This window comes from Apteryx mantelli, chromosome 7, assembly GCF_036417845.1.
Source record: "Apteryx mantelli isolate bAptMan1 chromosome 7, bAptMan1.hap1, whole genome shotgun sequence".
In the NCBI taxonomy this organism is placed as follows: Eukaryota; Metazoa; Chordata; class Aves; order Apterygiformes; family Apterygidae; genus Apteryx; species Apteryx mantelli.
This window is the reverse complement of record NC_089984.1, coordinates 26,833,234-26,846,938: the sequence shown is the minus strand read 5'-3', so window position 1 is coordinate 26,846,938 and position 13,705 is coordinate 26,833,234. Positions and strand designations below refer to the sequence as shown.

Genomic DNA, 13,705 nt, shown 5'->3' with positions numbered 1-13,705 from the left:
AATCGTATTACCTACCCACAACAAGCATAAGTATATACTCTCATAGTTCACACAAGTAATACCTAGTACATATACATCTCTTTGTGAATAATACTTTAACTACATGACTAACTTACCTTGTAGAACTGTATGATATCGTCCTTGGTCAGGGTCTTTAGATAAGCCACTTCAATGTTATCTGCACAACAAAAGTAAAAATTAAAACAAGTCTGCAAATCCTAGCTGGTTATTAGCACACTACTTATTTGAAAGCATTTTGCTTCCAAATCCAGATGCTGCAATTGACTGCAAATGATATGCTTTGCATTCTTAACTTACAAGCTACTACTTGTATCACTCAAAGTGTCACTGGAAGCTTAGGAAAAAATTACACAAAATATGTCCATCTGATTGGACTTACTAAAAAAATAAATGTTTGAAGAATACTGATCAGACTGTATCTATTCAGTAGATAAAAAAAATATGCCTACTTCTGTATAATATCTTCAAATCCATGTTACACCTTTATCATGCAAACTGATGATAGATAGCTCTCCTTCACAGTTAGGAAGATGGCATGAAGATTTTTAATGATAAATGCAAGGAAGAGTAGCTGGCTATAGCACACATGATAAGGAATAATCACCTTTAAGATATCTGGGAACAATGTGTCTCCCTAGCTACGTAAAACTGTTTCATCAGAAACAAAAAAGTACTGGAGGGGTCAGAGTTTTCACACCACCTCATACTCAGGCATGAAATCTTCGTGTCAGTAGCTGTCATTCTCTTGAGACCAAGCTAGATGACAATTCAAAATTCTTCATTATTAAAGCAGTTCACAGTTAGTCACTGCCTACAAAAAAGACTGTATTTGCCATGTGAAAGGCCATTACTGCGCATGGAAAGCAAAAGAGAAGTTACAGGATACAGAGTGAATTTTATGTAGGAAGTTTATTATGCATGGGAGATTGAAAATTGCAGCTGTGAATAAGAGCTGAGACACGAAAGCGTGACGCAAAGCTGATCTATACCTAAAACAGAAATGGGAATTTTTGTGTTACAAACTAAAATTCATTTATAAAGTATCAAATTGTTTTTTTCTTTTGGAAAACTTTTTAATAAAGCAAATAGTGAACAAAATAAAAATTAGATTTCAAAGTCTTACTCATTACCTTTTAGGAATTTTGTATCTTTATGGTAAGAATCAACTTAGTTTTGTTTCAAAATGTATTATTTAGTAATACAAAATAAAACCTTGCTCAGAATATTTCTTATATACCTCAATATTCTGGTTTAAAAATCTCCGAACATTGGTGAAAAGGAGAAAAATACAACTTTAATAGTATGTAAGAACACAGTATCATGCTATCAACGTAAAAAATTTTCAATCCATTTTCACAAAGAACTCTACAAGTTGGATCCTAATCAGTCTTTATGAGCTTATAACCTTTAAAGTATCAAGGTTTTAAAAAATTAATGTTTCTTCTAGGCCTCCTGTCACCTGAGACAGATCATGTGCTAGTGCAGGTGCCTGCTGTTGCCTCTGCCGCGGTTTCCCTTCTGCTGCCCCCACAGACCACGCAATGGGCAGGTGAACGGGGTTCGTATTACTGGGTGCACCGTCAGGAATGACAAAGTATATTCGAATGCATCTCAGCCAGGCTTTAGGCACATGTACAATACAAGTGTCCAAACACCACGTAAGAAATCTGAGCTCATGCAACATCAACACATAAAAGCCACCTACATCCAAACCACTTCCAATCCTTGACCTGCTCTATGTCTCACTGAGCCTTAAGGGAAAGAGCAGAAGGTCAGGGAAGCATCCGCTACCCGCTACGACAGGGCGAGTGCCAGGGAACAGCGCTATCCTCCGATGCTAGCGGCCCCTGCGACACAGGGAGCACAGGCTCCCCAAGTGGGGTCATGCCTCCGGGCAGAAGGAGAGCCGGAGCCAGGAGAACACAAGTCGCAAGCAGCACATAAAACGGACCAAGTCAAAGTTCAGGTTGTACCCAGGGGCTGCACTCGCATTCGGCACAGCCCCAAGCGCAGTCGGACTATGGCGCTCAGCGTTCCTCGCTCTGGAGTCCAGAGCAGCTGTGGAACTTTAAAATACTCGCCCATGACCACTAGGAAAACTGAACATTTTTTAAGCATATCATCCACTGTTTAGCCTTTCTTTCAGCAGAGGCATTCATTACTGCCCTACTAAGAACTCCAAAATATTTTAAGCATTTTCTATATGTAGTTCATAACATACAGCACGAAATCCTACCCTGACTGAAGTTAACAGAAATATAGCTTAAATGTCACTGTCATTTTTCTTAAAAACAAAAATCAGATGCTGTTTTTTTTCCTGTCAACTTTCAAATTACACACTGTGCCCTAAAAAAAATCTTGGAAACACTTCTGTGCAATTTTCAGCAATGAGTGATTTAGCAAAATGCACAAAATTTTAGTTGTTAAATTTTAAATAAACATTTCTGTCAAAAAAGTCAGTAGCATATTTTAGCACTTGGTTTTGCAGTTTGTATTTCTACCTTTAAAATAATTATAATTTTTCTTACCTCTGTCAAAATTATACTGCTGGGAAATTATCTCTCCCCAGTATTTAGTGCATTCTGCAGACAACTTCTTTGGTTTGTCTAGACGACGAATTGCTAAAGCTTGGATGTGTTTTTGGAAGGCCTCTTCTGTCATATCTTCTATGCACTTTTCCATAGTTTTTAAGAAGGCTTCAACTCTGCTTTCTAAATAGTGTGGTGGCTTTTCAGATTGGATAATAAATCGCAGTCCTTGTATGCCATTTGCCCGACGTGGACCACTGAACACAATGTAACCTTGGCAAAACAAAAATAGTCACAGATTAAAAACAACAACAACTACAACCACCACTCTTGTTTCAGCACTGAGTTTGCCAAGCATGGCATGTTTGTTAGGAATGCAATTTTATACTAGATATAGTTCTGCATTATGAACAAAATAATGCAGTGTTTCAAAATATGCCACTTTATTTTTAAAAAACTTCTTTCCTCTATTTCTTTGAAGTAAATTATCAGTTGAGGAGAGAGGTGAGGAGGAGATGAGGTATACTAAGAAAGAACAAAAGGAAATTTGTCATCAGTATTAAACAACCAAGAATTAGGCTATATTCTAGTGCTCCACTACTCTCAATGTTAGAAACTTACTATTATTTTCCATAATGTTTAATCTGAATTCCCTTTGCTGCAATGTAAGACCACTATTTCTCATTTTATCAACTAGATGAAAAGAAAGCATTCTTTTTTGTTGCAACTTTGGCATATATGAATACTTGAGCCTTTCTTCAATCTTCTTTCCCCCTTTAAAAACAAAACCACCATATTTCAGTTTTCTAAATGATGTTTTACACATCATTCCTTGATGCTCTTGTGTTCAAAAGCCTTACCTGAATAGTACAGAAAGATTATTTTGTGCATCTTTGGAAGCTCCCTTTTATACATCCCAGCACGCCTTTTCCACAGCAGCATGACACTGTTGATTCATGTTCTGCATCTGATCCACTGTACCCTATAGATTGTTTTCAACGTAAGTGCTATCTAGCCACTTGCTCCTCATCTTGTGTCTGTGCAGTTGATCATTCCTGCAAAATTGTTCCTGCTGAACAGCATCTTTTCTTCATTCAAGTCATGTCTCCAAAATGTCAAACTAATTTTGAATTCTAATTTTGCCCTCCCACACACTTGCAGTCTCTCCTAGCTTAGTATTATCTGAAGATTTAGTAAGTATATTCACGTCTATTATCCAGATTTTTTATGAAAATACTAAATAGTATTGGACCGCAATACGGCTCTGTAGAATGTTATTTTTCTAATGAACTATTCTTAACAACTCTCCAGTCATAACTTTCCAACCAGTCTTTTATCCAAACATGTAGCAGTTCCATCTGGACTATCTTCCTCTAGCTTGTTAGAGAACGTTATGCGACTGTCATGCTATTAAAAACTAGACATATGACATCACCACTTCCACCCATACAGCCAAACTCTGTATAAAAAAAATGAAGTTAGTTTGACCTGTTTTGTCCAGAAACCATTTTTCAGTTATCTCCTATATATTTAGAACAGGTTTCATAATTTGTTCCACATTTTTCCAGGAATCAGAATCAAGCTGACTGATCTGTAAGTTCCCTGCTCTTCTTTCCTTTTTTAAGGATAAGTATAGCATTTAACCTTCTTTAGTCTTTCAGTACCTCACCTATCCACTGCAAATTCTCAGTTTTAACAGTTCTGGTTTCAGGATTTCATCCTTTAAATATAGAGTTGATCATGCCTAAACTATTTAAAATCTTTTAACTTGCCTGAATAATTTTTAATCTGTTCTTTTCCTGGTCAAAGGTGAGCCCCTGGACTTTGATCACTGGTACTTATTTTGGAAACCACCTCATCACTGTTGACATTTTAAGTGAAAACTAACAAAACTGTCCTGAAACATTTTGACCTTTTCATACCATTGACAACTTTTCTTTTCCTTGGTCTTTCCCTTACTGCTGAAGTATTTATTGAACGAGTCTTTGTTACTTCCTCCACAGTTTAATAGACTGCTAACTCTTGAACTCCTTTTTTCCTTAGCTTTCTCACAGATCTTAATAACAGTTCCACTGACTTTACTGAAGGCTGCTTGTATTATTGCTGTCTTCTCTCCTGAGAGGTGTGAACTCTATAATTTGGCAGTCATGGCATGCTGGTCCATATTCATACACTCAAACAGTTCTTCCTTGCTGGTCCTTCCCTCTCTCCCACGCTTCAGTTGCTATGTCCAGCTTCTATACAAAACCTGCCACCAACATATTCCGAAAACCTGCTAAGTAACCTGGGTCCTGCCCTTTTTTCAACAGATATCTAGAGAGTTAAAATCCCCATGCTCAGTGTGATGTGGCTCTCTCTACTTGTTGCTCACAAAAAGACTAATCTGCCTGACTTTTCTGGTAGTTCATAACACCATAATGGTACCCATGTTCTTTTTCCTTTTAGTCATCATACTGAGAATTTAAACAGGACTCCTGGATATTAGGCTATAAACAATCTTGATTTACAAGGCAACCTCCTTTCTTATTCTCCTGCCTCTCATCCTTTAAAAAAATTGTATTCCTTAAATCTCAATCATGCTAATTGTCACGCAAAGTCTCTGTCTCTCCTGTTATCCTATTTGGGTTAACCTTACTAGTTTTCAGTCTTACTGGTTCAGGTAATGATTATTTGTACTTTCTGGTGAACACCTGTATTCTTAATAAGCCCAAAGTGTATTTAGGACTTGGTCAACATTGCAGCTTACCATTACCCATACAGGAGTATTCCTAAGCTAGGGCTTGTGAACCCTCTAGTGCAGCTGAAAGTGGGACTGCGAGCAGAAGAGACTTAACTGTTAATGATTCTTTCAGAAGATTTCCTAAAATTTAGGAAATTGACCTAATCTCCTTTTTTACAACTGCAGATATGAAATTTTCTGCATAGTAATCACATTTTTTTTAAAGTAGAGCTGATTTCAGATACTTCACATATGATCTTAAAAATTATGCTTGCTTCTTCTCAATTTAGCATATGCGAACAGTAACATTCTTTTGAGTCATCAGCAGTTAAAATTTGTGTTTACCAAGTGTCCTTTAAATGACATTCACTAAGCAGGGAAAGAATACCTCATCACGTCTACCCATGTAAGTGCGTGAGCGTGTGTGCACTTGAGTATATACACACACATGGTCACCACCAACTCTGGGAAAACTTACCTAACTGTTCCTTGGTGCGCAGAGTATTGAAGCACGGTTCTGAGATAATTTGACAAAAGAGCTCCAAAAACATATTCTCAGAGGTGCTCTGCATGTCTGTCTGGTAATATATTTCAATTCCACAATTGTTATGAACTTCATTTCTCTGTTGATAGACAAACCAACCTCCTAAAAAACAAAGTTAAACCAACTTCAGTTAAAAAAAAAAAATACATACTCATTATCCAGTGTTAGAAAGATAATGGTCTATCACAGGAGGAATGGAATTATAATAAATGGCTTGGGACCCTTAAAGCACAATTTCCACTAACAGATCAAGTGGGTTTTTCATGAAACAAAGAAAAGATTATTTTAGCATGTCAAAATGTCAGAGCTTGCACATATGAGCAAGTGAATTACAAACAAAAGGGTCTTCACAAAAAGACATGCCAGATACCCCTTCTCAGGTATAATGAACTCAAGCATCTGCACTCACTGGATATGGAGTCTAAATTGGCTGATTCTCTTCAAGTAAATATTTTTGGAACTGGAATGGAATTCTGCATTGCCTCTACCATATAAATAGTTTTAAAGATAATTTGTCAGAAATGCTTATGAACATTAAAAACAATTCAGCATTTAATATCAAGAGCTTCTTTGGTATATGGTAATTTCCACAGGCTAATGATCATCAAAAGGTAATTGATTTTGGCTGTAGAGCTACATATGTCATCACTCCTGTGCAACTCTCAGGGACTCCCCATGCCTCATTCCTTAAATATAACATTTTTTGCACAATAGAAGTAAAATAACATAAAAACACTATGACACCAAAAGAACTGATATTACAAACATTAAAGTTATTTGGGTAATAGCTTTGTATTTAGCACAATAAGCAAGAGTTGTTTTGGACAATCCTTCACTGAATGCTCAATTAATACTGAAATCTGGTCTTAAAGAATAACGCTTATTCAAATGTGTATAATAGTGTTGCACAGAATGGGACAGGGCTCTTATTTCCATAAATCATACAGAGTGAATTAGGACTGAGATCCAACTTACATACGCAGATTAAAAATAAAACTGAATTCATTTTCAAGTATACCAAAAAGATTCTATACTCGTGCATTATTTTAGTAACATAGCAAAACCATACCCTAATTATATCGTTCAATTTACAATTTAAAGTAATTTGAAGCAAATCTGATTTCCAAACAAAACCCAGCAACAGAATAACATTCATTTTAAAATGCCATTAGCAGACAGAGAATCTCAATTTAATGTGCTTTAAAAATTTATTTATAAATGATTTAACTTACTGTCAGGAAGTTGCACTTCTCTGTATCTCACTAGCTGACTGGGAAGAAGTGGCTTTGTATGAGCATGCTCAATGAGAGTGTCCTCAACCATCTGCATAATTCCTAATGCAGCCTGAAAGAGAAAATGAGAGGATTTTTAACAATCATCAGTTATTCCGTACCTACCAGCAAGCTGAAACTTTACAATTATTGATGGTGATGTGAAAGGAAAAAAAAAACCCCAAACCCAAGAAAACAGGAATAGAAAGAAGGGATATTGTAATTTAATAAAAATACAATAGAAGTTAAAAATAAACAGATGGGAAGAAGGTTTTTTTTTTAATTTATTTTCATTACATGAACTACTTTCCCTCTTCCACAACACTTTTGAAATTGATGTTCAGTGGGCTTCTTTTTTCCCCCTTCACCACTTTGATGTACTCATGTACCAAAATTTGAAATCTAGACATCTACAATGTATGTTTCCAAAACAAATGACATATCAGGTGGAATTTAAAAAAACCCAACAAACTAACAGTTAACTTCAAATATGCATTCTATTGAAGCACTGGTATTATTAGGACTCGTTGGTCAGCCATTTTCTTTTATTTGATGCACTAAATTTTTTTTTCTTTTTTCTCGTCTGCACCTGCTGCTTAACGAACTAGAAAAAATTTATGCCTAGTTACCAGGACCTTAAAGAAGCCATGTCCAAAAAAGTAAAATTTATTATTATTTTTTTTTAAATAGGCTGTTGCCTACAGTTTATTGCAGAGAGCTTTCAAAACAGCATAATGGTGTCAACCTCACAAGATATAATGAGAACAAATGCAAAAAGAGTATTTCATGGCCTTAAGTATCAGACTAAAATTCTAAATATTTTGGTTTCTTCTCCCAAGACAGGGCATGCATAAATTTTAAAAGTAAATAAGAAAGCTTTGGGTATACAAAGATAGAAAAACAATATATTGCTTTCTTAGGAACCAAAGCTGAGGTCTCAGGCTGCTCAAGTTCTTTTTCTTATTTCCAATGTGTTTGGTACGAACTGACGCCCAAGAATGAAGATTCCAGATCCCAAGTTTGCAAAGGACTTAAACAGGTATTTAAATAAACAAGTAATTTGTCCATATTTTTAAAACATTTGAGCAAAATTTTAATTCTTACTGAAATTGCCAGAAATTAGTCATGTAAATTACTAAAGAGAGACTGGAACATACAAATGCTTTAAGTATTTTCAGAAATTATTCTTTTTCAGCCATAATTTCTGCATCGACAGTTAAAAATCCCAAATAAAATGTGCTCGTTTACATGTTAGTAAGCTTGAAGTGTAGACAAGCCATACCTGTAACATTTTGTTATCTGCCATAAACCACACCGTCCAAAAAAAAAAAAAAAAAAAAAAAAAAAAAAAAAAAAAAAGGTGTAGCCCCACCAGGAACGCCTGTCACTGCACCACTGGTTTGCCTGGCTGGTTCTGCCTACTCACCACAGTCCTGCGTAAACACCCAGCTGTAACGCCCACCCTTCGCACCCCAGGGTAACATCAGGCACCCTCTGTCCTGCCACAGGTCTCCTGGGATTAGCACACACAAGCCTGGCAGCTGCACAGACATTAAAGTTCTAATTTCTTATTACAAACAATTTCGTGCGGTAAAATGAAATCTGGACATGTTCTTTCCACCAAACTTGCGATCATCCATCATAACTCAAACCTCAGCCAAGAGCACCACAGATCACACAGCTGAACTTGAGTCTGAAGTGGCGTTCCCTCACCATCCAGCACCTCCACAGGCTCCACATGCACTGTTATCATCAAGGCACATTTGACTCCAGCTCACCTTTGCTTGGGCAAAGGGTCATCTTTGCTGACAGCAAGACAGATTAGTGACACAGCTGTCAGTGTCCAGGAATATTTGCCTGCAGCTCTTCTCCCCTCCCAACCTCTCTTTCCAAAAAGAGAACCTGTTTTTGCCCCCTGAGATCATGTCAGAGGCAAATCCTCCCTAACCAGAGCTCACTTACTATAGGGGTCACATAGGCAACTTGCAGTCATCAGCTAGGCCTACCCCTGTTAAGACACATTTTAAGTCCGTGTTTCCCAGACCCATGAATCGGTGCAGGCTCAGTCCCTTCCTACGGCAGAGGAGAACTGTTCCCTGAGCAGGAGTCCAGAACCTGTCCTCGCCAACACAATTCTACAGAGGGGACAGAGACCAACCCTTTAAATAAAAGGGAAGAAAGGTGCTTTATTTGCACAGGGAGAGTAAAAAATGAAGCATACTCATTTTCCTACTGAAAGGACACTGAGTACTTGTGGGTGAAGCCAGACCGCACAGCCACATCTTACACCTCAGAGAACAGTAAACATGCTGGAGCAGGAAGAGGGAGGGTGCTGCAATGAAAGAGAGTTCAGCAAACATACAGGTCTTCATACATGTAGAGCAAGCCAAGCCAAGCCAAGCCAAGCCAAGCCAAGACCGGAGCAGAGTGAGGCATTACTGGATGTCTGCTGCAAGTGAGAGATGCCTACTTCTAGTAAAAGGAAATGTGTGAGGGGCAGAAGCTTCTGCAGGTGGTGAGGAAGTTGGCAAGAGTTATCAATCTACCTCAGCCACAATTTCCTCCCCCCCTCCCCCCCCCCATTCCCAGGCCTTTCCAGCCCATTTTCCACACTTGGGCTCCCTTGCTTATCACAGAAAACTGCTTACATGCTCCAAAGTTGCTCAGGAATGCTCTCTGGTGGGCTAGCAGCAGACTGCAGGAAGCAGAAGGTCATGGCAAAGCTCCTGCTTGAACTCTAGTCCTCACAGGACTGGGCTCTGGATACCCAGCCCATTCTTTCACGTACCTGCTGAGTTAAAACAAGCTGCAGTGGCAAGTGGCAGAAAGAGTTCAGAATCCAGAAACACAAGTAACGATGACCTATTGTTTTCAAAGGCTTCCTGCTACAAACTTTTGCACTTTCTCTCTCATATGTTATAGACCACAGCTTGCAAAGAGACTCCTGGTAAGGAAGCAGGTGTCCTCCTCACACCTGACACAGGGGCTTTCATATTCCTCATCAAGTCACCAAACACACACTTCATCGCTATTCAACTGCTGCTGGAGCAAAAACTAGAAAAGTCTTCATGACGGTGGAAACTGCTGGTGAGTGATTTCATAAGCTACAGGATGAGAATATAGGCAAAGTCATGAAGGAGCAAGAGAATCACGGCAACTCTTTTGATCTCAGCAGGCTCAGCAAGATAATGTATTGGCCTGTTTGTGCGACTTTGCCATGCACAAGTTGCTGGGGAAAAAACAACAAAAAAACCCAGGCATCATACATTTGGCTAGATAAGTAAAACATCTGTGGTGGTCAACAGCAGACAGTAGCATAATGAAGCCCCTTCTACCGATGAGGGATAAAAAGAGATAAAAAGATGCTTCCCATCAGTGGCCCCAACAGCACTGGAGAAGCCATGCAAAGTGAAGCCTGCTTTGACCTCTGCATCTCTTACCCTTGAGAACCACAGGAAAGGAACCTTCTGAGTGGCAGATGGCACTCGTTGTCACCTTTCTAAACCTAAATTCAGTGACAGTCAGAGGTTGCCAGCCTCCCAGTGACCATGGCAACCCTTCTTCCTATGCTGAATGTCACCCTTCCATTAGTGTTCTTCCTCATGAGTGAAGCACAGATTTGCGTGAATGCTACCTTCTTCATTTCAAAGTTGTCTCTCTATAGCTGATCCTCTTGCATATGCAGAACAACCTTCTGCTGACGGTCATTACTCTTCTCAAAGACTGACCCTGCACAGAAAAGAGCCAGCACTTCTTTCTCCTTTTCATCAGAGAGAATGTCTAACAGTGCAGCCAGCTGCACATACGGTACTGCCAGTTGCACCTACAGGTCCACTGGTAGCCTAATTCTCAATTTTTGCTGGCTATGCTGAACAAGAGACAGGGCTTCTGATTCACAAATCACGCATGCACCTCCACCCCCATTTGCAGGGCTGTTGCCAAACTCCAACCCACGCTGCTGCGGCTTGTGGACACGAGCTAGAAAGGCAAATTGGCATGAGGATCTTGTAGAGCTCAGACACAACTGGCAGCCTTAGAGCCCTAAAGACTGGCTGATCTCAGCAACAGAGAGCTGGTCCACTGCAGGAGCTGTCAATAATTATTACCAGAATGGAACAAGATCAGCAGATGACCAGGAGGCAAAACATAATGCAAGGAAGGATATTAGACAGCTTGCCCATAAACACATACCTACATAAAGGCCATATACAGCATTCTAACTAATTGTACAGAAATACACTTGTGTATTTCCGCTGTAAATAGTCTAATGTAGATAACTCAGAATTGCTGATCAATTCATGCATTAATGAGCAGGGTACAACAGCATTAGTCCCTTACATGTCTTATCCATTTTTGAAACTCACACTAAGCACCTGAATATGATCACAAATCCAATGTGATGGAATTCACAAATCCAGTCTGGAATTTTATCGAAGTTAAACTGTATGACTATACCCACAGACAGAGTTCATAATTCTTATTCTGTTTAATATTCTGCATTATTCCCTAATATTTTAATGAATCCTTACTCATTACTTGAAGTTTTTTTTCTTTAATGCCTTAAATATACTTAGGGTGTTTTTTTGAACAAATGTACAATTCAGTACTGATTTGAAGCAGTTCTACAGTTACTATTGTTTTCAGGAAATTACTTGCTCCAGTTGAAGTAGTTCACATGCAACGGCCCATACTTTGTTAAAAAAAAAAAAAAAAAGTGATTTTTGTGAGATGTAGAACTTTTAAGAAAAATGCAGCTCTTTCTGTAAATCCCATTAAAATCTTCATTTCAATCTACAAAAACATCCAACCAACTCCCCTTACACTAAATAAGAAATGAACATTTTAAAAAACACTGGAAAATATACTGAACAGCAAAATCTCTTAGTCTGTGTTGCCACATCAACTCACAACATAAAAGTGATCTCATAAAAACATGCTGGGAAAGTTAAAAAAAACAAGCAAAACAAAAAAATCCCAAAGCAAAGACTAAGAGCAAGGTCTAATAAAAGTTTGAAAGGTTAGAGGAAAATACTATGCATTTTGCCAATCAGCACACCAAATTACAACAGATTATTTAGAGCAAGACTGTGAGAGTTTGAACATGATTAATTTACTATTCACCCACTTGTGGCAAATGAACGTGACAAACGGTCAAAGAACATATACCAGAACGAAATTAATTCAAGAGGAAACAAGACAATTTTAAGCTTTTAATCTTTTTCAGTACCAAAACCTGTCAGAAGAGTATGTCAATTTTGATTAAATTTTAGATGGAAACATTTCTCAGATCTAGGTTATAATTTCTGGGTTGTTTTGTTTTGAAAAAAGAGGTGGTCAGTGCAGCATAGCCACGAACTTGATGATCACAATATGGGCGATGAAGGACAGGTAAGTTTTCCTACTCACATCTGTTCAGGGGAGGATCACAGATCACTTCTAATTATTAAATAGTTACGGGTATAACAATCGATCCTTCCCAAATCTCTAGCTATAGGACTTTGACCCATTGAGTAGGCACCCATGATGCCAGCTGAAGAATACATTTGTTTGTTATGACTGAACCATCACGAAAATCTAAGATCACCCTGGCCATTCAGTGATTTAGAAAGAACTGAATTTCATATCATACAAAAAAGTGTAAGAAATTAAGGGGAGGGGAGATGCCATCAAATTTCTTGACATGAAAAATACTCTACGAAATTAAAAAACAAATATTCTGGAGATGCCCCAGAAAGAACAAACTTTTTACACCCAGTGCTACTAGCTCCTTCATCATTTTTTCCCCCCTCCTTACTAGGTACTTTCTTCTCCGTACATTCAGCAGTCATTGGCAATACTTTAGAACATCTCCTGCTAGTAAAGTATCATAGAACTGGTATAACATCTTGGTAGAAAAGAAAGAAAGAATGCAGAAATCTTCTCATTTTTACTATAAGAAAGATATTACACTTTGTATTAGTACATATATTCAGATCTTTGGTTAAATTTCCTATGCCAGTGCAAACCATTACTATTTTAATGCAAGACAGAACAAACATTTTCTCATTTTTACTCCCCAAAAGGCAGAACTGAGAGCTGAACTTTATTTTTTTAAGGATCACCATTCCTGTCTAGCTTTGTATAAAGCACTTGGCAGAATTCTGGCTTCTTAAGTCTTTGTTAGTTGGCCTGAAACTTGTAAACGGAAAAGCAAGATCTGCAGCACATCATTCCCTATGCAGCTTGATCACATTATAGTAATGAGATGCAAGACAGACTTTAAAATATTAAGATCATAAGCCGTTTTCTATTAAATCTCCAAGAGCCATACAGAGGCAGCACTTAGCCTAAGAAATTTAAAGTGGAAAAGATGACACTATGATACTCCCAATAAAGAAGTACAAACTCCAATTATACAATCACATTTGGTGAAATTGTTTTAAAATCTGAGAAGATTAAACTAGCCCTTCATTTCTAATGCTGCTTTTAAATAAAAATTGTTTTATTAAAGAAGTATCATACCAACCTGTTTTGTTATATTGCCATGGAGAAGAGCTTCAATGTGTAACCGTGACAACAGCTGAGATATAAAGGCCTTGAGGCGGGGAAGAGTGACATCTAGAATAGATATTTAGACAGTTAA

At 38.0% G+C, this 13,705-nt stretch overlaps 1 protein-coding gene across 1 annotated transcript in view; it reads right to left on the bottom strand.

Annotated features, from left to right (window-relative positions):
- Positions 1-13,705, bottom strand: part of IDE (insulin degrading enzyme) — a 75,816-nt gene that overhangs the window by 7,361 nt on the left and 54,750 nt on the right. The window contains exons 18-22 of the mRNA XM_067300076.1: positions 13,589-13,680; positions 7,045-7,156; positions 5,747-5,914; positions 2,550-2,822; positions 117-178 (exon numbers count right to left, since the gene is read on the bottom strand). Of these exons, the coding sequence (XP_067156177.1) occupies positions 117-178; positions 2,550-2,822; positions 5,747-5,914; positions 7,045-7,156; positions 13,589-13,680 (707 nt within the window). The remainder of the gene's footprint in view (positions 1-116; positions 179-2,549; positions 2,823-5,746; positions 5,915-7,044; positions 7,157-13,588; positions 13,681-13,705) is intronic.